Consider the following 25,037-nt stretch of genomic DNA (forward strand, 5'->3'; position numbering starts at 1 on the left):
AGGCTTCAAGCCTTGCATAGGAGAGGGAAAAAACGAGGCAGAGAGAGTATACGGCAATCACTTCTCCAAGAGCTATGTCTGCAATCAGCGCACTCCCTTGTGACCATGAAACACCATCACTGTGACCCTGTTACCATGTGCTGCAAGGGGAGGCAGTCCCTCCCAGCTCAGGGAGGCTGCGAGCCTCCTCGCAGCATTTTGGGAAAGACTGTATTACCATGAGGTCATCTTGGTCCCGTTTCCCACCCAAACGGAGACGGAGGCTGTGCCTGCCTGGTGGTTCCCGAAGCCGATGCAAAGGAAGGGAGCTGTGCAGCTCTGCAGCCTTCACTGAAGCCCGTTCCTTGGGTTATCTGCAGTCAGTCACACCGCCCTGGAGTTTATGTACCGTGCAAGGGAGCTCCAGATCCATCTGCTAATCTCTCAGGAATGCTGAAGGGATTTTACTGTCACGCTTACAGAGTGCTTTGAAGCCTCTCGGTGAAAGGGAGAAGAAACGTAAAGCTTTAATTTAAAGTACTCCATTTCCCATTAGTATTTTGTGAGAGTGAGTGCCACACAGGGTGCTGTTGACTACAGATGGGGCAGAGTTTGATTCGGATGATAAATCATCTAAGCTTCAAAAGGCATTTCACAACCAATTGGAAATCTTTTGTAGTTCCTTCACTAGCATTTTGGTTTGGTTTTGTGGTTGGGGTCTTTTTGATTGAGGACACTGGCACAGGGTGCCCAGAGAAGCTGTGGCTGCCCCATCCCTGGCAGTGTTCAAGGCCAGGTGGGACAGGGCTTGGAGCAACCTGCTCTAGTGGAAGGTGTCTCTGCCTGTGGCTTGGAACTGGATGAGCTTTCAGGTCCCTTCAACCCAAACCATTCTACAGTTCTATGACCAAATATAACACCGTATTGTTTGCCCTCTGTTCTGACTACTTGGTGCTATCTCAGAGAGCACACTGAAGAGCAGGACAGATGATCTTAGCTCCTCATACAAGCCTGTTTTACAAGTCTGTCACTTCAGCATCAGACCCAATTTCATTTTGTTAGTTCATTTCTAAAACCACTTGTATTGAAACGCCTGTTTTCAGAGCTTTGATACGTGTTTTCTGCTTGGCTTGAGCAGTCTGCACTTCGTAAGTATTTTCTTATGGCATCAATTTTACGGCTTAATCCTTTGTGAGATTAAAGTTCCTGCTTTAAGAAACTCTGAATTTGTTACCCTAAAATACATCCTTGGAGTAAAAGGAACTGAAGTTCTCAATGATCCCTATTGTTTTTTTTATGTTTCACCAAAACAATGAAATATTTACTTCATTTTATACACTAGCAAAACCAGCCCTTAGTCTGCCTGTGTGTTTGGAGGCCAAGCTAAATCCAGGATGCTCCACAAGCATCTTACTTGACAAGCTGATTTTGGGAATAACTACAGAAAACTGCCTTGTCTCCTGACAGCCTCTCTCCCGTAGCAAACGTGAGACTGTTCCTTTCTTCTTGTGCCAGCTTTGCTATTCCGTGCTACAGACACGCGAGCTGGCGCCAGCGGAGCAGGTTTCTCCACAGAGTGCAGCGTAGTCTCTTGGAGAGATCCCAGCTGGAATGCTGAAATAAGACATCTCCGGTAGCGCTGTGCCTGACTGAAGCATGGCCAAAGCACAGTGCTGCAGCCTGCTCTGCCTCTGTTCAGAGAGCCACCAGGCAGCGCAGAGCTCTCTGCCTGCCTTCCCACAGCACAGCGGTCTGGTGAGCATGGAATGATGGGTTACATCGACTTCCCTGTTTCATGGCGCTTCCAAGTTGGATTTATCAATACAGAAACTTGCTGTGACGCAGCAGTGTCAGTGAATGCTGTGATGTGCAACTGGTGGGCAAGCTGTGTGCATGAATAGGTTGCCCAGGGAGGTTGTGAATGCTCCATCCCTGGCAGTGTTCAAGGCCAGGTTGGACAAGGCCTTGGGTAATATGGTTTAGAGCGAGGTGTCCCTGCCCATGGCAGGGGGTTGGAACTAGATGATCTTAAGGTCCTTTGCAACCCTAACTATTCTATGATTCTATGATCAGGTATAGGAAGGGGAACAGCTGTGAGATGATACATTAGGAAAAAAGGGAAGTTCAAATTTGGAGAGGAGTCAGGAAGTCCTGGCCTGGGATAATAACAAAGTATTTCCCAAATGATGGTGACAGAGAGTTTCCAGTAGCTTGAGAACACCCTTAGCTCAATTCACATGCTGAGTTCAGCCAGTAAATTGTTCATTTATATCTTGTAACAGCTGGTTCTGCACGTGAAAAGAAACACAGAAGAAATACAAGTCCCAGAGAGGCAGTCTAGGCCAGCAACAGTGCCCTCCACTAACAAATGTAGACCTAGAAACTTTACATAGAATAAAGCAAGTCTTTAATTGGAGCTGCTGAATGTTTAACAGTTAAATACACCAACCTACTCACTGCAGTTATGCAGTGAACTGTGAAAACGTTCATAGAGAACTCGTCTCAAACAACTCTTCTGCTCTCCATGGTGTTTGCAGGTACCAGGCTGTCAGCCCTGCCTCTTAGGGTGATTCCTGGGTGCTCCCTGCGTTGGCAGCTGGCCTTTGGAGGAGTTCCACTGGTGTGCTGCTGGCTAACAGAGGAAGGAGCCCTACTTTGTAAGAAGTGGCCTAATGCCGTGTTTGCTTGAGCAATGGCTGCTAAATACTTGGTTATCTCAGGTGAACACCGCCGAGCAGCTGGGCTGGCACTGTGCTACAGCACAGAAATGCAAATCATTCACTATGAAAATACTGCTATCAGCTTCTCAGGCATGGCTATGTTAAATAAACCAGGTGTGAAGATCACTCCCAGCCTTAGTGCTACTGTACCAGCCCAGAGCTCCTGTAGCTGGGAGAGGGGAGAGTGGCCTGCCTGGGAGGAGAGGCTATGTGTATCTCTGGGAGGGGGACCAGCTTATTGGAACAATTACATACCCCAGGGTTTGGCAATTGAATTACATTTGTGAATAGTATCAGGACTTACCTTTTCCAGAATGTGACAGCTCTGTTCCTCTTTTTACAGTTTTTGTTTTGCATTCATCAGAGTTGGACTGGCTGAACAGACCAGGGCCAGAAGGAAGAAAGCGTTCAAGTTCTTTTACTTTACATTACGTCATCTTCATGTTGGGACCGGTCTTGTTCAATATCTTCGTCGCTGACATGGACAGTGGGATTGAGTGCGCCCTCAGCAAGTTTGCTGATGACACCAAGCTGTGTGGTTCGGCTGATACGCTGGAGGGAAGGAATGCCATCCAGAGGGACCTTGACACGCTTGTGAGGTGGGCTGATGCCAAGCTCATGAAGTTTAACCATGCCAAGTGCAAGGTCCTACACCTGGGTCAGAGCAATCCCAGGCACAGCTACAGGCTGGGCAGAGAAGAGATTCAGAGCAGCCCTGCAGAGAAAGACTTGGGGGTTCTGGTTGATGAGAAAATGAACATGAGCCGGCTTCAGTGTGCGCTTGCAGCCCAGAAAGCAACCGTATCCTGGGCTGCATCAAAAGGAGTGTGACCAGCAAGTCGAAGGAGGTGATCCTGCCCCTTTACTCTGCTCTTATGAGACCTCACATGGAGTATTGTGTGCAGTTCTGGTGTCCTCAACATAAAAAGGACATGGAACTGTTGGAACAAGTCCAGAGAAGGGCCATGAGGATGATCAGGGGACTGGAGCACCTCCCATATGAAGATAGGCTGAGGAAGTTGGGGCTGTTCAGCCTGGAGAAGAGAAGGCTGCGTGGAGACCTCATAGCAGCCTTCCAGTATCTGAAGGGGGCCTATAGGGATACTGGGGAGGGATTCTTCATTAGGGATTGTAGTGATAGGACAAGAGGTAATGGGTTAAAACTTAAACAGGGGAAGTTTAGATTGGATATAAGGAGGAAATTCTTTCCTGTTAGGGTGGTGAGGCACTGGAATGGGTTGCCCAGGGAGGTTGTGAATGCTCCATCCCTGGCAGTGTTGAAGGCCAGGTTGGACAGAGCCTTGGGTGACATGGTTTAGTGTGAGGTGTCCCTGCCCATGGCAGGGGGATTGGAATTTGATGACCTTAAGGTCCTTTCCTACCCTAACTATTCTATGATTCTATGATCATATGATTCTATGGATACAAGCTGTTTGGCAAGGAGCTGTGCTTACACAATAAAACCACCCATGGACACACTGGTGCAGCATAGCAAACTCCCAACTACTAGCAACATGAAGGAAAACAAATTTCATTTGTGCTTACTTCTGTACATTGCTCTGGCTGATATAATCTAGACTAAAGAGCATATTTTTTCCCTTTATAGTACTTTTGATCACAGTAATTTTATAGAAATTGATATTTTGGGTGGGTTTTTTTGGAAGCCCTTTGGAAAATAATCTTTGTCCTAGGGCTGACAGCAAACCTGCCAGTGTTGCCCATTTTGGTCACTCCTCAACCTCACCTACTGCAAAGGCCAGGGTGACCCTACTGTATGTGAGACAGACAGCAGATCTTCACATGTTCAGGACATATTAAACTCAAGGATGACAATACAACCATGTGCAGTAAATTGGGTTTGGACCCATTGAGACTGGCAGATCTGGACAACAAAGGGTATAATAGCACCACAGAATTCACTGAGAGAAAATCCTCTGAAGGCATTTAAATCTCTCCTTTTTCATTACTACTTGTTTATTCAAGTGTTGTATGTCTGTGGAGAAAAATAAGCCAACTCAAGGCTTTACGTTTCTACTTCCCACTTAAGCAAGAGAGCACTTGGAATCCACTTGTGCAAGACCTCCACCATCCTCTCTGGATCCTCCACCATCTTCCTCTGGATGGAGTTGTGTCAGTTTTACTAAGAACTAATGAAAGCTCCAAAACTAGAGAGAGTTAAGAGAGAGAGGTGGTTTCCCAAGTAGAAACCTTGATGATAACCACAGCTCCATGCTCCTTCTCCATTAAAGCATGGTCTAATCTTGCCTGGCACCCAAGAGCAAACAGCGCCGTGTGCTTCACGTCCTGTTGGACAACTCTGATTGACAATAGTACAGCTGCAGTTTTGCAGATGACATGAGGCTCCTTCTGGAACCTCCCTGCAGGAGGATGGGTAATAGTTGTCTGCTTTGGAGCTAACACCCTTCACTGTGCTGCTACCGTGCATTTATGGTGATGCTGACTTCATAAATGAGTCCATGAGGTGCAGAACAGCAGTTAATTGGGAGTAGGGTCTGGCAATATGTTTTTAGCCATGTCAGCAAACAAAATGGGGTTTATTGCTAGTGCAGCTCGTGAGGAAACATACACATGCTAAAGTCCAACTTCACTAAATATTCCCATTTTGACCAGCAGCAAACGTCCCATAGCACATTCACAGTTACACCAGCTACAGGTGATCATAAAAGAACAGCTCAGTCTGATAAAACAAATGGTATCAGTTTTAGTATCTTATGATGATACGACTGAATCTGCAGCAGCATAACTGTGCAAACAATCACGCCTTTTACAGGCACACAAGCTGAGAGCAGTAGTGCAGAACCGTTATCAAGGAGTCTTTGCTAAACAAGATAGGGCCAGGAATTGGAGCACTTCCTGAATTTAACCAACTCCTCTAATAAAGTGATTTTACACAAGAGAGAACAGGGAAATTGATGCAATTAGCAATAGCATTTCTGGCTATCTGCCCAGAAGGAACCTGTGAATCAACAGCCACCTGAATGATTTCCATCCGTGTCAATGCAGAGCACCCATGGCTGCTCTTCTAAAACACCTCCAGAAGGGAGTGGTGCCTCTGGGTCAGGGTCTGACCTCAACTCAGATGGGTCCCCAAAGGAGATGGCACAGCCTTGCCCTGAGCTCTGGTGTTCCAGACACATCCTCCTCTGTGGTGTCCTACTTACCAGCTTCTTCCCTCCTGTGTCCTTTCCTTTTGGCTTCATTTTCAAATGAACGGCATCTACCTTCTGGCCTCCAAGCTGCCCAGAGGCATGGGAAATGATGGGCAGAGAGGGGATTTCTTTGTGGAATTGCTGATCTTCCTGCCTGTCTCCTGGGAAGAGCAGGGCTATGTGTGCAGGACCTGGTGCTGTTCATGTCACTCCTTCCATTCAGCAAGCGGGATAATGTACCTTTCAAAAGCATGTGTTAAACCTGTCCCTCTTCATCTGATGCACTCTTTAATGGAGAGCATGCAGCTGGTTCCCATCTGTGGCTCACTCTTTTATGTTGTTGTTTGGGGTTTTTTGTCCCGCTTTGGGTTAAATTGAGAATGAGTTGTCATGCAATGGCTGCTGTCAGAAGGAGTGTGCTCCCAGTCACACACCACACACTCCCATCAGCATCCTTGTTGCCAGCTCTTTGGCTTGTTGGACCTCTTGGCAATCTCCTTCACCTTATCAAACAGGCAAACAACCAGTTGCTTCCTAGGTTGATTCTCTGCTGGAACAGAGAGCAAGCCTGGTTCACCGAGGGGTCAGGAGAGCACTGGCAGCAGCAGGAAGGCAGGATGGGAAACAGGATGGGAGCAGGTTTTCTTTTTGGGTAGCTTGCAGTTAAAGCCATGAGCTAATGCCAAATAGTGGTGGATGTTCTTCACTCCCAGCTGCGTTCTCCTGCCCTTTCCCTTGTGCTGAGCCTAGCAATGGGGTGGCTTCAGGGTGAGTTGATTCAGCTGGCTGATCTGGCTGGAAACTCCTCATGTTCATGGCACGGTTCACCGCTGTTACCGGCCAGAGGAACAGATTCGCCCTGTGGCCACACAGCCACTAGATGCAATACAAGGAAAGCAATGCAAACAGAAAACAGGCAGCAACTAGCTTGTAGATCAGCTCAGCTGTAATGCCCAACTGCAGCCTACAGAGAAGGCACACCAGCCCAGCCACCCTGCTGTTCCTGCAGTCGTCTGATCACTGGATAGCTTGCTTCCCTGCCTGTGCTCCTCCACTCTAATGAGCAACTTTCCAGTGCATGAAGTGTATTTTTAACTCCCCTATTCTGTGTGAGCAGAACTGCACTCCAGCAGGCAATTTCAACCTCTTCTGATTTGTGGACTGCTAGTGGAGAGGCAGATCCTGCACAGCGGGACTGAACCTATTGACTTCCATTCCTCTGTGGCTTTTGTGGACCTTGGAAGTTGCTCGCAGTGGCAACAACTGTAGACTGACATCTACTGCACAGAACAAGTGCTGAGAATCACACAGGTCCCCATCAGCCTGGCAATAGTGTTTTGACATCATTTTCTTCTCTCATTTTCTTTCTTTCTCATCAAGGATTATGAAATCAGAGCAGGTTATGGACAGCGAGGCTGGTGAGCAAACATGGAAGCTTTGAGCTAAAACAACCTCACTCCAGTTTCCTGATGGACAGTACAGGACAAATAGCTGAGACAGGACTTTCCATTCTCTCTGCTATGAGGAGGCTATCCTCACAGGAGATAAGAGTAACATCCTTTCTTACAAAAGTAATGCAAGATCCTTTGCTGGAAGTTTGTGCAGAGGCTGCACTAAGTGCCTCTTCTTGGCTTTCCTCTTGGAGAGACTGTGGCTCCTCTCCCAGTCACTGCAGAAGGCTGTGTTCTGATCCAACTGGGTTTCAGTGGCAATATGTCACTGAAATGCAGCCCTCACCCTCTCTCTCCCTCTCTTTAAACTGGCTTTATTCACAGATCTGATTCACAGCCCAGACCTATAAGCAATCACAGAATCATGTGATGGTTTGTGTTGGAAGGGACCTTAAAGCTCATCCAGTTCTGACCCCCTGTCACAGGCAGGGACACCTCCCACTAGACCAGGCTGCTCCAAGCCCCATCCAACCTGGCCTTGAACGCTGCCAGGGATGGAGCATTCACAACTTCCTTGTGCAGCCTGTTCCAGCGCCTCAATACTCTCACAGTGAACTGAGCCAGTAAAAGCATCAGGGTTGCGAGGAGAGCAGTGTGAGTGAGGGCGATGGCAAAGGGAGGGTTGGGCAGGTTCACCTTAAGCTGCCCAACCCTCATTTTTATCAAGCCAGAGTTCAAGAATGGCACATTCAGGACACCCATAACCTGACCCAGCCCTTTTGGCTTAAAACATGTACAGTTTATTTACACACCTTCTGGTTAGTATCTTGTTGATGCTTGACAGGAATTGCTGCTGAACAGGTCCTATGTTTAGGGAGACGGGAACCCTCTTCCTTTACAGGCTTTGCCGCAAGATAATGAAGTCTTTGAGTGAGGAGGTTAATGACATAATCATAGAATCACAGAATGGTTTGGGTTGGAAGGCACCTTAAATCTCATCCAGTTCCAACCCCCTGCTGTGGGCAAGAACACCTTCCACTAGAGCAGGTTCCTCAGAGCCCCATCCAATCTGGCCTATATATTAACATATAAATTACAGTAGCCATGGAGTCACCCACTGGGGACCTCATCAACGTATCTCATGCAAACCAGGGTCTGGGATGGCTGGCATGTGAGAGAATTTCATCAGGGAACACCACAGCAAGAATTCCCAAAGGAAAAGCTTAACCAAGGTGTTTACATCTTACCAGCCAGCTTGCTGAACTGTATTCTCAGGAGAGAGGTATCTGAACGCCTGATTCAGTGGTGATGTGCTCCTACACACCAGTCCTAAAATAGCAGAGGTTAACAACACTCAGAATGCCAGTGCGAGGCCCCCCAGATAAAACGCTATCATGATGAAAGGAGCAATTCCCTTGCTTCCTTCCGTCTGCAGGATCTGTGTACACTGGCCTCCACTTCAGGAGCCTTACCAGTGCAATTATGTGAGTTAAGAGCTGGCTCTTTTGCTGACACAGTCATGCTGATAAAAGCCCTCGATTAGCTACAGCTATACAGACACGGGCAGGAAGAGCGTGTCTTTAACCTCTCCGAGACACTCACAGCAAAAGGAACTATCTCCAGTATAGACAAACCCGTAGGCTCAAGAGTATGTGAATGTAGTATCTCCTTTTGTGTGTCGTTTCTATTAAAGGCCTCCATAGAGTGCCCATCATTGTAATCGTTGAGTAGCCTTTACATAACAGCAAAACTACACTGGCTAGAGAACAGGCTTTGATATTCCCAACAGCAACTGATATTTCTTTCCAGATTGAAACCCAGGGAAGGAAATTCTTTGTCAGATGGAGTCCCAGACATCCCTAGTAATGTGCCCAGTAGCCCGTTAGCCACAACAGACAGCAGGTTCTTGCTAATCCCCTCTATTCACAGAGAGGGCAGCAGCAATCTGTGCTGGTTGAACCTTATCGCTCTGCTGCAAGATGCCACATTCAGGTCAGTAGCTATTTGTCCTGACGCCCTCACTACACTTTGTGTGAGCAATGTCATTATCTCACTGTTGATCACTTCAACAGAATAACCCAGGCTTTAAAAGTCGTCTCAGGAAGGGGCTGGTCCTGATTCAGATGTCAGCTGTATCATCACATTCACTGCAAAAAGCATCCAAGTTTTCAATTCACTTTCTTTTATATTAACAGGAAAACATCTGTTTTGAAAGAAAAGTAAGTTTGATTTTTTCCCCCCAGTGACACATTGCAAGATCCTGCCTTCTAATGCCTCGTAGGAGTTAGTTTGTTGATTCCTTCTGATACTCTAAAGCTTCAAGACTGTACAAAGAGGCAGTGAAAGGATTAAATGAATTACTTGGTCACTGTGGAAAGTCATAGCCACCGAGTCAGAGCACCAGGAGTCTGAGGTTTCTATGGCTATTGTACAAGACAGACAGCTTCATCTTGTCACCCGTGTAGGACTGCAGCACTGTTTTCTTTTCTTCTTTGGACAAATGGGCTCATGGCCAATGATCTACCAGTCTTACTTCTAGAAGTGTGGAAGCCACTCAGTTGTTGCAAAGCCTCAGACGAATGTAGACAAAAGCTTTGCAAGAAGTCTCAGCTGTCCCTGTTTAGAATGGAGGCCGCTCAACATCTAAAGAACTGAGCTCTTGGTTATCAAGGGATATAGTAAAATCTTCAATAATCTGCAGACTTTTAGAGGACAAATAAAGGCTCTGGCTGGGAAGTTACTGAATGCCCAAGGATTTCCAGTACTCCGTTTCCTAGGTGCCATTAAAAATCCACAACCTTAAATCCCTCAGCAACTCAGCTTCCCCTGTGATACCATTATGTACACATGGCTGGACACAAAAAATGTGCCAGCTCGTACCTGTGAGCACAGTGCTGCACGCTGTAGCATGTTAAACTAATCTCTGTCTGTTGACACAAGTCACCCTTCTTCAGCATCACTTTATTTCTACAGCCATACAGTGTGTGCATGCTAGTACCCAGAGTCACGGCCGAGCCCATCCCATGCAGGATGTGTTTCCATCCCAGCGGCTTTGCCTGATGCCAAGATCATTCCTCACATTGCCCAACTGTCCCGTCACCTTTGGTAACAGCCATGCTGGCAGCCGACCATTTCCTCGCAGACTGGTGAGCTCACCGCTGCTTCAGATCCGTGTCAGGGGAGTTTAAACATCGCTTAGGAACAGGCTGTTCTTCACTCACACCACAAAACCAAACCCAACCTGCCTGCAGCACTGCAGCCACTTTGCACTGTGTAGTCTTGCCCAGGATGCAGGAGGGACCTGGTGCTCAGGCTCTGTGTTGTCTCTCAGCCTGGCTGGTCCCCACTATAGACCCCACCAAGTCAGGGCTCAGCCCAGTGGGACTTCAGGCAACCACTACAGCAAACTGGGCACTCGTGAGACTCACACTGCTACATGAAGTTCTACTGTCTAGAATCCCAGAATGGTCTGGGTTAGAAGCTCACCCAGTTCCAACCCCCTGCCATGGGCAGGGACATCTTCCACTAGAGCAGGTTGCTCCAAGTCCCATCCAACCCAGCCTTGAATACTGCCAGGGATGGGGCACCCACAGCTTCTCTGGTTCTGTTCCAGTGTCTCCTTCAACCTGTTCCTGTGTCTCACTATCCTCACAATGAAACCTCTCTCTGTTCATTCTAGATTCATAAATCATGTTCTTTTAAACAGTCTTGCTGTTAAGGGAAATTCTGGCCTGCTTAGTGTGTTTTCAAATATACGTGGCCACAATCAGTTAAGGACAAAACCAGGTTTCAAATGATGGATAATACTTTGCTGGACTTGCCCCATGCAAGAGCTTAGATTGTAACTGTAAGTGAATAACCACCAGTGGAAACGCCCAAAGGAGAGGTCTGCTGCCCTGTTGTCACTATGTAGGGATCGTTGATAGCACATAGACAAGTGCTAGGTGAAAGTCAGGCCACATTGCAAAGCCAGATAAAAATACCTTTCCAGTACCAAACTGTGTAAAATCACACAGTTTATTTCACCTTGAATTCCTCCTGGTCTCAGGGGACTTCATGTCCCAAATTCCTTGAACTATATAATAAGATGATTGCTATAATGTTTTATTTTGGTTGTGCGCACATGAAATGGGGCAGACTGGTAATACACCAGAGACTGTGCAGAGCAGCAGCTGTTACACTTCCAAAGAGCATTACTGAGCTTTTTATAGTTGGCTGCAGTTGACATCATGGCTAAATAGAGTCTCGCTCTAAAATATATTCCACCCAGCCTATGCAACCTTAAAGCCATGCATTGCTGGAAGGAGATGGGGTCACAGGAAGCAGTGCAATGCCAGCATGGAGGTAAAAGCCTGGGGATGTGTTTCCTTCTTTTTTGTAAGGTGTCCATTAGAAATGCTTTTGAAAGACTGATCTGAAAGAAAGAGAACACAGTATGACAGCGTGAAACCTCTCATCTCAGGACCCAGCATTCAGACTTGGCCCAGGTCAGTGGTGATGGTCCTAGCGAGTTTGTAGGGCTTAGTCTGTCACAGATGACTGTCCAGACCAAAAGAGATCAAGTGCTTCTACACTGCTACCACTAGTGCCACTGTGATGCTGCTGGAACCTGTGTAAAAGCAGCTGCATGGTAAAATCCATTGGTGAGGAGCATCACACACCCAAACCCCTTCCTAGAGCAGACCAAGCAGCTTGCAGAGCTTCCAGGAGAGTGCTTTGCACCATACTCACTGTTGAGAAAATGAGTTGGGGGGAACCTTATCCAGAACTCGAGGCTATTGAGGATAATGGTCCCGGAGGATGACACCTGCAGCACAGACCTCCCATTGCTTTAAATGCTCACAGCATGGCACACCACTGCCCTGAGGACCTTCTGCAGTAGCATGACGGAGAACAGTTTGGGAACAAGTCGCATAAACCTGAAGATGGGGACCCACCACACTGATTCTGAGCAACTCCTGCCTATATGCTGCAATCTCTGTAACTAACATGAGGGGATTAGGGACTAAGGAAGGAGTTTGGGCTAGCATGGCCCTCCACACTGCAATGATCCATGAACTCACCTGAGCCCCTATAGCATGTAAACAAACACTTCTCCTGCCTGCTAGAGAGATGCAGGATGAGAGATACAATGTGCTTCTTCCCTATACCTGCCTGGCATTTGTGTCCAGATATCAAAGATACCAGCCTGTGAAGTTGAAATCACACCTACTAATCCAGTATTTTCCCCCAGAGTATCCAAATTGTTGCCTGGGTTCCTTGCAGGCTCCCTTTTCTCTTTCCATCATCACATCCGTTGGCTGACAACAGATATGATGGTATAAGGACAGGAGCAGCCGCTGTGACTGCTGTATGTAACTGGTTCCCTTCCACATGGGATATTCAAAAGACACTTTTGGCTCAGTTTCTGTCAAGGGTGCTGCTCAGAGACTGCTCATGTGATAGAAGACATGCAAACTAAGGTACAATAAAATAAGGGAGACTGAAACATTGCTGAATGAAGGTTTAGTGCAGAGGTTTCACCAGTGCTGATTGTATGAGCTCTAGCCCCCAGAACTTCTAAATCCACCCTGTGCTTGCGTGTGTCTCAGTATCTATACTACTATGTTACTGGGCATACTCCATGGGAACGCCCTGGGCTTCCTGCAGTACCTTTCACATGCACTGCACCTCCCCTCTGAGTCTGGGATGGAACAGGGTTTTGGTTTTCAGCTATGGCTTCCCCTAAGACCCTAAAAGACCTCATGGGGAAATGTCCATGTGTTTCTCTTTTGCTGGTCTGCTCCGTTTCATCTTGCAAGGACACACCATCCTGGCAAGAAGTCCATTTAAAAGGCCAAGCTAGGGATATCCAGCCTACCTTCTGCAACATGGGAGGAGATGGAGCATCACTGCAGTCTGAGAGCCTTCTGCAGGCACTAGTTAGATGGCGTGCCGAAAACATCACGGGCAGGAGTTGCTGGCACAGCCCCTCTCACAACCTGTTTACTGGCTCAAGGGTGTGATGGCACAATCTGACCTTAAAACCACATGCACACAAGCCTCCTCTATGCTGGAGAATGCCCCATCCTCACAGCCAAGTGCATCAGCATGTACCCAAGTGCAGCAGCCAGGAATGATCAGCACTGCCTTCCCCCTTCCAAAATGTCACATGAACTTCTCCAACATGTGACAAGTCCTCCCCAGCCTCACCCCAAGGTTGTTGCTGCCCTCTTTATGCTGTGCTCCCAAGTGGCACTACACAAAGGGACCAGCAGACAATGTCATACCATCTCCTCATCAAGGCATATGTAGCCTATTTGATTCATGCAGGGCAAGTGAAAGTGGTGCCCTACAGCATCCTCACAGTGTTACCAGTGCTGCCCTCTGCCCTTCTGAGCTGTAATAAAACACAGTTCTAGCAGAAAAATCTCTATTTTAACAAGCACTGCTCGTTCCCTTCAGGAGGGAGGTGCAAAATAACACTTTGTTATATAGCAACAGCCACACTGTGAGTATTTTGTTAATGTAATCCATCAATAAATAGGTCTAATGGAGGCACATCCTCACTAAAGAAGTGCCAGCCAAAGCAGGTACATTTCTGCTGCGCCTATCTGAAGCACTGCTAGCTAAGGTACACTTAGCTTTCCCCTTCCTATTCATACCATGCTCAGTGGTCGACTCTTAAATGGTCCAAATGTCACCCAGAAAAACAATGGCAACTATCTGAACTATGGCTATTCTGCAAGTGCTCCAGAGAGCACTTTCTTTGATGATTCATGATTTCTCTGTGCTTACATGGAGACAAACAGCAACCCAGACCCACAGACATAGACAGGAGTGGCTCTCCTTTTGTTGTGAAGAAGTAGATCATTCCTACCATGTGATGTGGTTCATGGTGTCTGCACCTGCTGAAAACAGTGGCAGGATGTTGAGGAGTGAACCTGGGAAGTGTGGAAAGCGATCAGGCAGTCCTGCAGTGACCCGGTCTGCTGCAGCTCTTTGTGCACAGGCATTTTACATGGTCCTAAGTAAAACTCTCACCTGAAACCAGCCTTTCCACATTGGTTAGCCAAAGGAATCTGGTGAAGCTGCAGTGCTGTAAGGTTAGTTAATGGCCTGGAGAGCAGGAAGCTGGCACCGATTCTGCTCTGGAACAAGGATCTTCTAGGAAAACCCCTGTGTGTCTCTGCCAGTGTGCCATGCCCTTTCCCTTCAGTAACAAGGCAAGTTACAGTGGTATTTAATGTGTACATTTGGACAGCCCAGGCTTGGCTATACTTGGCTATTTCAGTGTAGTAGCAACACGTTGCTGTGGAAAGCTGAAATGCAAAGACCACCTTTGAGATGAAGGAGGTCTGGATGCTTTGTTGGGATGAGGGAAGAGTGCAACATACAGGGGTTTGCTATGTGGATACCTGTGTGGCTCTTCATGTCTCACAGGTAGGAATTATCCTGGTCCTGAAGCAGGAGCCTGCTCCATGCTGCCACTGGGAAGATCACCATTTGTCTGAAGAGGTGCAAACCCAAGCTCTGTGTGCAGGGAGGATCAGTCTTCAGTCTGCCAGGATTTTCAGTGTCAGCAGGTCCCTGCTTCTCCTGCACTGCTCTGTACATGCCAGCACTCCTGCTGCCTTACCTGATAAGGATAACATGGAGGAAGGACAGTTCAAACAAGAGATATTAACCAAAAGAAACTCCTTACCTCCTTAGTTAGGCCCTTTGCAGACCCTGGCAAGATCTGAGAGCAATACAGCCCTTTTGAGATGCTAGACAACGATGAATGCTGCTGTGCTGGCACTGACCAAGGCACACAAGGTACAAACCACCCAGGTGATGCTATGGTTGACACTGGTATTGTGCCCAGTTTCACAACTTCCAGCCATTGGCATAAAGACTTTGCCTACAGCCAATGCTTCAGGCATTGACAGTGAGCCCAAGGGTGGGGACAAGACAACAGCAGTGGTGGAACTGCAAATAGAAACCTACATTACAACACTGCTGCACCCTTTTTTGACCACTCAGCCTTGCAGCAAGCTCTTATCACTCCTTTGTATCTTCTCTTACCTCCAAGACCTGAAGGCAGCCTACCAAGTGTGAAGATATGGCAGCAAAGGAGGATCGTAAAGATACGGGGGATGGCTAAACTGGCAGCAGAGATCACTGCCTCCTGAAGTCACTCTCGATCTGGGATTGCACTTGTCTCATCTGGAGTAATAAATGTATTTGCTCTCTGGCACGTGTCCAGTGGCCCAGAGAAACTTCCAAGGGGGCATGGAAGAAAAGCAGCCTAGAAGAAAAGTCTTAAATCCCCCACATAATATGTGTAAGACAAGCCTGGTCAAATGCAAAAGAGAGGGGAAAGAATCACAGGGACTAAAAGATAATGGAGAAAGAGATAAAGGTATCAATAAAAAGGAAAGAGAGGAAGACCTTTAGTCAACAAAGGAGAGGATTAGAGTGAGGAGGTGACAAGGGTGCGCCCTTGACAAACGGGGCCAAAGTCAAACAGGAAAATAACCCTGCTAGAACTAAAAGCAGAGGAGCTGAGCTTGAATCATAGGGGAGGCAGGGACACGGCCTAGAGAGTGCATTTGTGGAGAGGAGTGAGGCAACACGTGGGATGGAATGGGATGGCTTATCTGGGATGGTTGAGGCAGGAGGATGGGATAGTGGGGGAGGAAGGTGGAGGTACTTTTCTATGCTTCTGTGTGAGTCAGACACCAGAAAACTCTGCTGTGGGCTTACAGGAATCAGGATAACACACAGAAATAATGCCTACTGGGTTCGTTGCGTGGTTTTCCCTTTCTTACTCTTTTCTTCGGTGTGATTTTAAATAGCAAGGAAGTATGAGTCAATTGGAAGAGTGTTACTTCATCAAATGGCATAGTAACCGCTGCACTCCCCTGCTACCACCACCCCAAACTGATGATTTACTGCTCAACTGCAAATCCCCAGCTGAGGTGGAGCTTCCCACCTTCATCTACATGTTAAAGCTGAAAGTCTTCCAAACCGTACAGAGCCCTGAATACCTTGGAAATGAAACCCCCCAGAAAAGAATGCTGGAGCAAACCACAGCGGTCTTGTTGCACATGGGAGACCAGCAGTCCTTTGCCTCCAAAACTAACTAGAAATGATGGGAGACATTTAGAATGAATGATAAAACTGATGCCAGTGCACTGAGCGTGGCACAGATGAAGAAATCTCCAGTCCATGCCACTCAGGGAGGGAAAACTTGTGGGGTTTAATAGCACCGGAGCGCCCAGTGGTAGAGAAAGACAGTGGATATGTGTTCCTATTGTAACAGGCGTCTGACCTTACTGGGTTTATGTATTGTATGCATTGCCTTCTGGTTTTGAACCATCAGAGCAAAACTTGCTTCACGTTTGGATCCTTTTCTCAATAACCATGAGACACAAGCTGTAGCATTCCTCCCCCCAAAAAAAACCCACCCCAACAGGAAGAACAGAATTAAATTCTCATAAAAACCTGTTAATTCCAGCAGCTCACACACTCAGATACCAAACACTGCAAGACAGAAACAGTGACTGTCACTTGCCAAGTCAAGGTAGAAAGAAGACCTTGCCATGCACAAGGGATGATGATAGGGGTTTGAGCCTGCTAAGGAAAGGTACAAGACAATGCTTTAGCACTTCTTGTTAAGGCCAAGGAGCCTGAGAAAGGGAAAGAGGGGACTGTTGGAGCTCTTGTTTCTGTTATTCAGTGCTATTAAGAGAGGATGTGGTCTCCCCTGCCACCCCTGCTGCATGTGCGTATTCTGGCTGCACCCTGGAAAGCCACCTCTCTGTGTAGGTGCTGTAAGAAACGGAGGTAAACAGGGCCCTGTCTTTTTCCTTAGCTCTTCCTTATCTTCTTTGTTGGTTTTGGGGTTTGGGTTTTTGTTCATCTGTAGATAGAGGTTTTTCCTTTGCTTGTACAGCAAACCAATTAAACAATACTGGGCATTCACATAGCCTAGTAATTTTATATATGCAACCGCCTGCATCAGCAGTTGTTATTAAGTTCTTCATTAAGGAAAGTATCTCTAAGAATGGAGTATGACCTCGTTGAGAGCATGTCAGTAAGCAGAGCAATGTGATGAGCTCTCTTAGGTAGAAGCTTTAGGCTCTCTCACAGTACCACATGCTATAAAACCAGAGAGGGCACAGAGGAGCATTGCAAGAAGGAATAGTTTAAGCCTAGGGCTTGCTGCCACAGCACTGTTAGTGGGACTGCTTACTCACTGCAGGGGCAACAGCAAGTCAGGTACATGCACCCTGCCACTGTCAGGGCATCTCAACGCTCAAAAGCAGGCTGGAGTTTAAGTGTCTGAATTCAACCCTACCCTTTCAATCAGCCTCTCCTTTCTCCATGTAGCTTTCTCCCTATCGCCCTTTCCTTTCCCTCTTCCTACCCCCACCATTTGCTCTTATCTCCCTCCCACTCCCAAATCCTTGATCTTCCACTCCCTCCGAAGGCAGGGGGCCAGCTACCAGACAGATCTGCTCTTGCCCCTTTGCTACCTCTGGGTCCTCTCTGAACCCGGGCATCTCACCCCACATCTGTTCCTGTTGGGATTTAGCAAATGCAGCCCCTTGATCTTTTCATATGCATTTGCTAGGTCCTTACGCCTCCCCCACCGCTGCTTCCTTCAAGGCTTTCTGTGTGTCTGAAGCTCTTATCAACTCCTCCAAGCAGAATACACGAATGGCACCACCAGGTCTCGAAGTCATGTCTCACACCTCTCAGGAAATGGCTTACACCACCAAGTCACATCCCCCTCCTAAGCCCACAGCTAAAGTCACAAGATACTATTAATTCCTTGTTGACAAAAACAAAGAGAGACAGCAGTTTCATTGTCAAAGGAAATAGATTATGCATCTATAGATGCAGTCAGATCCTAGCCCAGGAAGACAGCCTTTTATGTACACGACCCGTGAGGCAGAAATTTGTCCTCCGAGAGAACAGAACCGCTTGCCACATCACATTAACACCATGGAAGATCTGTGCCTGGAGCTGTTGGGCAAGATTGGCCTGAAATACCTGGTGGCACTGGCTGCATGAGCAGTGTCCTGTGGTGGGGTTTGATGTCACCAGGCTCTGACATCATTCTGGCTCTCAATGCCATGGGCTCCATCACATAGCATTTACCTGGAGGTACAAAAGCCCTGACAGTGGTTCAGCCCAGCTGCTTGGTCACAGATCAGTATTCAGGAGGCAGAAGGAGCCCTCTACATCAAATAACCTTCCTGGGCTAACCAGGAAGGCAAAGCCCCTCTTCTCGACACAGTGCTGGTCCCTGTCTTAGGGGAGGGTGGGATATGCTCAGGGACTTCCCTAGGAGCAGAGGGTGCTGTGGAGGGTGAGACAGCAAGGACTTCCTCAGCCCCCTGCAGGGCTCTGGTGAGGAGGAACATTCAAGGCCACAGCTGAACATCCAAGATGGATAAGGCAGCTCGGGTCTCTCAAGAACAGGCCCCAAGGCATGTGTAAACTATGCTGAAGTGAGGACTATAAGCAACCCACCTTCTGAAGCTCTTCCTTGTTATAGCCATGAGGCCTAGAAACACAAGTACTATGAAATGACAACTGTAAATGAAAAACATGACATCACCATGAGAGCTCAGAACTCTACCTAAAAGCCTGGCTGTGCCTCGGTATATATAAATCTTGGTGTGTGTAGATCGGGAAGACCTGATAAACCTCTAAAAGCATTTGGAGGCTGTAAAGAGCTCTGTCACAGTGACTGGAAGCAATCAGAGGGAAATTAAGAACTCATCTAAAGACTTCCTTTTAGGCAGAATGAAAAACCCTCAGAACCTAAGCCTAGCGTGCATTAATGATTTTTGCTATCAGGTCCCTGCCAGAAAAGCTGGAAATTAAACGGCATCTCCATGCCAGCAAATGTGTGCAACCATAAAAATGTGTCTGGTCTACAACTAATTTTAGTTGCGAGACAGTTCTATGGGCATCACTGCTTCATACAGCTTAAACTTAAACTCAGTCTTAACAGCAAAAAGGTGGGTTTGTTTTTCCTTAAACTTTAAGTTACCAAAATCAGGTTTGTGTGAGCACTGTTCCTTTTCTGGTCAGGCCTCCAATATAAGCTTTGAACTTGGTGGATGGTTTCAATTAAAACGGGTGTAGAAATAAGAGATCTCCAAGATACCAAGTCTTTGCCAGGAAACATGAAACTTATGAATTCACACTATTAAAAGCTTCAATCTTGGGTTTAGACACCAAAGAATTCACATTAAAGACAACCTTCAAAAAGAAAGCAAGCTTTCTTGGAATGAAATGATACTGTGCAAGTGCTGTCTCCCTGCAGGGCCCTAGAAGGACCAAAGTGACAAATCAGAGGAGTCTGAACACAGCACAGGCTGTGGTAGTGGTTACAAACCACGGCATGGCAAACCCCATCGTGTCTCACTCCCTCGAGGGCTGAGCAACAGAAGTGCTGGTGTGTGTGAGCTATCGAAAAGGGTGCGTTTGTTTTGGCAGCAAAGACACGACTGAATGTCACACTGCTGCCTACTCCTGCTGTGCGTTCTGGGATGCTTCCCAAGCCCCAGCTCCCCGAGTCACGTAAGGCAGGATGATCTCAATCTGCACGTTTAGAAGATGACTTTGTGGCCTCAGCAGCCTGAGAACCTCCCCGAGCTCAATATGCAAAAGGCTGGAAAGCCAAAAGGGCAGAAAACTCTGCACAGGGCCCATCTCCCCTTCTCCAAAACCTCAGTGTCTCAGAGCCTTTCTTACATCCTTGCTGGCAGCTGTGATACAGAATCATAGCTTAGTTTGGGTTGGAAGGGACCTTCAGAGATCATCTAATTCAACTCCTGCAATGAGCAGGGACATCTTCAACCAGATCAGGTTGCCCAGAACCACATCCAGCATGGCCAGGGATGGCACATGATAGCATGATCTCCACCTGAAGCTTAAAACCATGCAGGTACAGGCACATTTCATACAGCGAGAGTCCCCTCAGCACAGAGGTTCTCCCAGCATGGACAAAAGCATAAGGAGCATCTCTCTTGACAAATACGGTGAAGATCAATGTGATTACATTACTCCAAAGGAGGTTATAATCTCCAATTTATACACATAGCTCTCTCTAAGGGGAAGAGCAGACTATCTCAATTTTAGCCATCTGAATTTTAAGCAAGCCACTTCTGGACTTATGTCATAGCTTCTGCGTTTTGAGGGAAGAAGTAAAATCTTCTTTTGTGCCTAGGCAGGACGCAAATAAAAGCAAGTGTGTGGAATAGGAAGGGACAGAAGTCTGAATGTCTTCCTAAATGCTTCCAGCCCTAACCTAGGTATAACTTCACGCAGATGCTGGCACCTACAAGGCATTGGAAACCTCCTTGTCAGACTACAAGAGGCACAGCAGGATGCAAAACTTCTTGTGGAGGAAAAGAAACTCCATACACCGTGCTTTTTCCTTGTGCAGGAGGCATGCAGCAGCACCTCTCAGGCATTGCTTTTAGCACATTGGTGGGATGACATTCTGTGGGAGCTGTAGAGAGGTGTGCCAACGTTGGGAGGGGAGAGAACTGGCAGAAGCAAGCAAAGAGCTGTCTTTCAAGTTGTCCTGCTTGCGTAGGAAGAGCCAACAGCATCCTACTCTGATCTCCACCTAACAGCACACTCCTTTACAATTAGAGCACTATCCCCCTTGTCTTTCTTTGATCTTAGATCCCTTTCAAATCAAGCCAATACAGAAGGGTGGCCACCAGGATCCCACAGGAGAAATCGGTGTGCAATGCTTTGAGCATCAGGAAAGGAAAAACACAATTCCTGGGCTCTGGTCTTACTCCAGAATTGCATGTACTGCTGGTATGTACAAGACGACTCACCACCAAGGCAGATCAACATACTGGTGTTAAACAGCCAGCCCAGAAAAGGAAACTGAGGCAGAGGGAGTGGAAGCACACAGAGGTCAGCACCAGAGACATGCAGCCAGGCAGCACAGCCAGGCCTATGTACTGCTGTCTCCACTGCTCACGAGTGGACAGCTGGAACATCTGCTTGAAAGTGCAATTGTCTGCAGATGGGTAATTCAGTGACAAGAGAGTGAACCCCATATGCTGGAGGCTGTGTGTGCAATTCTGGGCTCCATTAAGGGCACCGGACATTCCGGACACACGATTCACAGTAGCATAGGTTCTCCCCGCTTGGTCTATAGAGCTGCAAAACACCACCTTTCTATTCTGTACTGCAGTACTGGTGGTCAAACTGCACTCCTATACAAGATCTACTGCAGCAAAATTTAGTATATAGAAGTTATTTGTCTTACACTGTAACTGTAAAGTGGACTTTTTGGGGTTTTCTTTATGGTCTGTAATTGTTGTACCTGTGTCTCTCAATGACAGCGTTCAGGCCTGGGAAACATTTCCATTCAGGGGAAGCATGTTAGCTGCTGTTACAAGGCAGCTATTGGAACACCCCTGACAACCTAAACTGCCAGAGAACTGAGAAGGCTTTTGGCCCGAAGGATGTCACAGCAGTCAGAGATCAAAGAGTCAGCCCATTTCCAGATTTATGAGTTGGGAATAGGTCTATTAGCTCCCAGTACTCACTCTTTCCTGAGTATGGATTCAACATACACTGATAAAGTAGTTGTCTTAATGGGAAGTCTGACACTGAAAACCACAATGCTCCTGAACAGCCTGTCTCTGTTTTGTCCTCTTCTAGCTCAGCATCAGATCCAGGCAGTAGCATCCCAGAAGCACCCCCAGATGTGATCTCATTATTTCCCTCCTGCTCCGCCTGGCAGCGCCCGTTTGCTTGTACAGCCATCCACATGGTGACCCATGGCAGGGAATCCCAGGTCTGGAGGAAAAGAGAGAACCCTGCTGTTACTGTACAGTTGATTTAACTTGGATTAGTTCTCTGATCACACCGTGCAAACTCAGAGGCAGCTTAGCAACCCACCTAGCTAAAGGGAAAGCGGCAGGATGGGGTGAACAGTGGGGGGCCTGTGGTGCCAGCAGCTGCTTGAGCTTGGGCTGCTGCTGCTGCTCAGAAGAAAAACAACACAGGTGCTTGTGTGGAAAACTCACATTTCCTTGAAAAAGCCGAGCTCTGTCTAGCTACTTAATCCATCTTCACCAAACACTACACAATAAAGTCAATATCCCTGTAAGGGATATTCAAAGCAGGATTAAATCCCCCCAAAACCTAAAGGATGTCACCTCTATTCTGCATTAGACAGGGAAGAAAAGTCTGTTTATGTTTTTCAGCAAAAGATACATAAAAAAGAGCAAACCCCTCATCAAATAAATGTAGTATGGAGTAATCCCCCTTTGGTACCACCCGTGGCATCTTCTAAATCTGCACAGAATCTGCAGAGCAACTCAACCCTCCCAAGTCTTTTATTAAACCCTAAAATGCTGCTGTCCCTGCTTTCTGCACCACCAGTCGCATGTGTCCTCTTGTTACATTGCTGAGAACCCTGCACAAGTCTCATGTTTCTGACCATCATTTGCATCCCGCAGAGTTTGTTTGGGAACAGACGACTCAGAAACTTCACTAATGAAAGCACATGTAAATGCGGAAAGGTGCATTAGGAATTATTAAAACCGGCTTTTAATGATCAAAACACCATTCTTTTGCATGAAGTCACTTTTCACACAATTCCTGTAAGCAAAACGGGAGCAAACCCGTTTAAAGGCACGTTGCTGACCGCCAGCCACATCCCGTTGGAACGCGTGGGCAACGTTTCAGCACGAGACCTCTCCGGGGGGGGAACGGTTACCGCGGAAGCGCCAGGGCTGTGCGAGCAGGCGCATGCAGGCGTTGGCAAGGGGATGCTACCAGCGCCTGCCTCTGCCCCGTCTGACCGCTGGGGCTGCCCAGGTGCGTTTGACTCGCATCTTAAAGAGGTGTTGTCAGAGCAGGCACAGCGGGAGGCCGCGCAGCTCGCAGCCAACAAGAGCGGCCGAGGGAAGAGATAACCTTTGTTTACTCTGAGTCTCACACTATGCGGGAGCAGGAGCCCCTCGCCAAAGCAGACAGCTGCTGGCGAACACCGTAACCCTATAGACCCAGGTGTTGTGTTAGGAACAACCCAGGCTTCGAACCTCCACACGCCACGCTGGTTCGCCCATAGAAAGAGGACGTAGACCCTCCTCCGTGGCAGTGTTTCGCGCAGGGCGTCGGGAGCCATCACCCACGGGTGCCCCCCCAAGCGGGCACCCCACCAGCAAGCACTCGGCGGGGTGCCCCGGCCCTCTCGCCCCCCTTCCCCTCCCGGGGCCGGGCCGCCCCGCTCGGAACCCCCGCCCCTGCGGAGCCCCCCTCCCCGGCTATAAAGGCGGCGGGGCAGCCCGAGCCCCTCCTGGCCCGCAGCCATGGCCGCGCTGCGCTTCGGGGAGCCCCCAGCCGAGCCGCCCGCCTTCCCCGCAGGCAGGTGGCCGGGGGGCGGCGGGCCCGGCTCGGCCTCGCCCGCCCTGAGGGCGCTGCCCCCGGCGGAGCCGTCAGAGGGTGCGCCGGCGGCCTCGCAGCGTCGGAAGCGGACCAGCTTCACGGCGGCGCAGCTGGAAACGCTGGAGCTGGTGTTCCAGGACACCATGTACCCCGACATCTACCTGCGGGAGAAGCTGGCCTACGCCACGCAGATCCCCGAGTCCCGCATCCAGGTGAGGGGCGCCGGCCGCGCCGCGCCGCCCGGGGCCGTCCCTGCCCGCCCGCCCGCCCTCACCGCCGCCCTCTCTCCCCAGGTCTGGTTCCAGAACCGGCGCGCCAAGTCCCGCCGCCAGAGGGTCCCGCCCCGGCCGGGCCCTGGCCCCGCTGCCGCCGAGCCGCCGCCAGGCTTCCCGCGGCCAAGGGGCTTCGCCGCCCTGCGCGGCCCGGAGCGGCCCCGCTGCGCGCTGCCCGGCGCCACACAGCTCCTCCCGCTCAAGGAGGAGGGATCGGCCCCCTACGAGTGGCCGCCGGCCGCCGCCTTCCCGCCCGGCCCCGGCTTCGACGGTTTCCAGCCCGGCGGGGCCGAGGCCGCCTCCTTCGCGGGGTCTCCGGCGGCCGGGCCCTACCCGCCGGGCCGCGCCTTCTGCGGGCAGTACTCGCCCGTGTCGGACGCAGAGGACACCAGCGGCTACTCGGAGTCGGGCTCGGAGTGGGAGGAGAACGCGCTCGGAGCCTTCCGAGCTCTCTGAGCGCCCGGGTCGGGGGTTAAAGCTTGAGGCGAAGCTCTCCCCCCGCCAGACCCTGTCCTGCGGTGCGCTGCTCGAGCAGGGAGCGGGCATCCACCGCGCTACCTCACCCCTGCCCTGCGACTGTGCACTTTATCCGGTGGTAACTCATTTCACCTATTTATTTAAGAGATACGGGTCAGCTGAGGGCATCTTTTTACGCTGTATTTAAAGATTTCCGCCAGCACGTTTTGTATTTCTATTTTATCTTCTTTAGTCAAACAAGCTAACCGAATCCACTGTGTTTTGGGGGTAGGAGCTGGTCTTTAAGAGTAGGATGGGCTGTAGGGATATTTTGACTGAGGGGAAAAAAAAACCCAGTAATAAAGGTTTACATTTTTGCTCTGTGTGTAAGCCTGTGTGTGTACTTGGGGTGGGGACAGGGCTTCTTACCTTGGTCAAGGAGGGGTAGGGAACAGAGGCTGTAGATATGCCAGCTGCAGGTTCTCTTCCCAGGTGCTGGAGAGCCGCGTCTGGAGTCCATGTGTAAGAGACCTGAGGTGCCTGCAGGACAGGTTACAAACAACGCCTTAAACTGTGTTGGTATTTGCTTCGGATCTGCTCTAGACAACCAGCCCCACCCCTGGATGAGAGTGTGAATTT

At 48.8% G+C, this 25,037-nt stretch overlaps 1 protein-coding gene and 1 long non-coding RNA gene across 2 annotated transcripts; one reads left to right on the forward strand and one right to left on the reverse strand.

Annotated features, from left to right (window-relative positions):
- Nucleotides 1-5,398: 5,398 nt before the first annotated feature.
- LOC133210793 (uncharacterized) lies at nucleotides 5,399-9,403 on the reverse strand. Its single transcript, XR_009725027.1, has 2 exons — nucleotides 8,073-9,403; nucleotides 5,399-6,416 (listed from the first exon to the last, which is right to left on the reverse strand). It is a non-coding gene; the product is annotated as an uncharacterized LOC133210793 (long non-coding RNA).
- A 13,892-nt stretch (nucleotides 9,404-23,295) lies between these two features.
- Nucleotides 23,296-24,416, forward strand: MIXL1 (Mix paired-like homeobox). The gene is made up of 2 exons (XM_061350493.1): nucleotides 23,296-23,882; nucleotides 23,964-24,416. Exons 1-2 carry the CDS (start codon nucleotides 23,595-23,597, stop codon nucleotides 24,396-24,398), a joined length of 723 nt encoding a protein of 240 aa, XP_061206477.1. The 5' UTR covers nucleotides 23,296-23,594; the 3' UTR covers nucleotides 24,399-24,416.
- The last annotated feature ends 621 nt before the right edge of the window (nucleotides 24,417-25,037 follow it).

This window comes from Neopsephotus bourkii, unplaced genomic scaffold (assembly GCF_033783945.1).
Source record: "Neopsephotus bourkii isolate Nb327-2 ecotype Australia unplaced genomic scaffold, CSIRO-AGI_Nbou_v1 NB_518, whole genome shotgun sequence".
Lineage (NCBI taxonomy): Eukaryota > Metazoa > Chordata > Aves > Psittaciformes > Psittacidae > Neopsephotus > Neopsephotus bourkii.

Coding starts and splice junctions, on each gene's coding strand:
- MIXL1 (XM_061350493.1), top strand. CDS start 23,595: ATGGCCGCGCTGCGCTTCGGGGAGCCCCCAGCCGAGCCGCCCGCCTTC. Junction 23,883..23,963: donor TCCCCGAGTCCCGCATCCAG/GTGAGGGGCGCC, acceptor CTCTCTCCCCAG/GTCTGGTTCCAGAACCGGCG.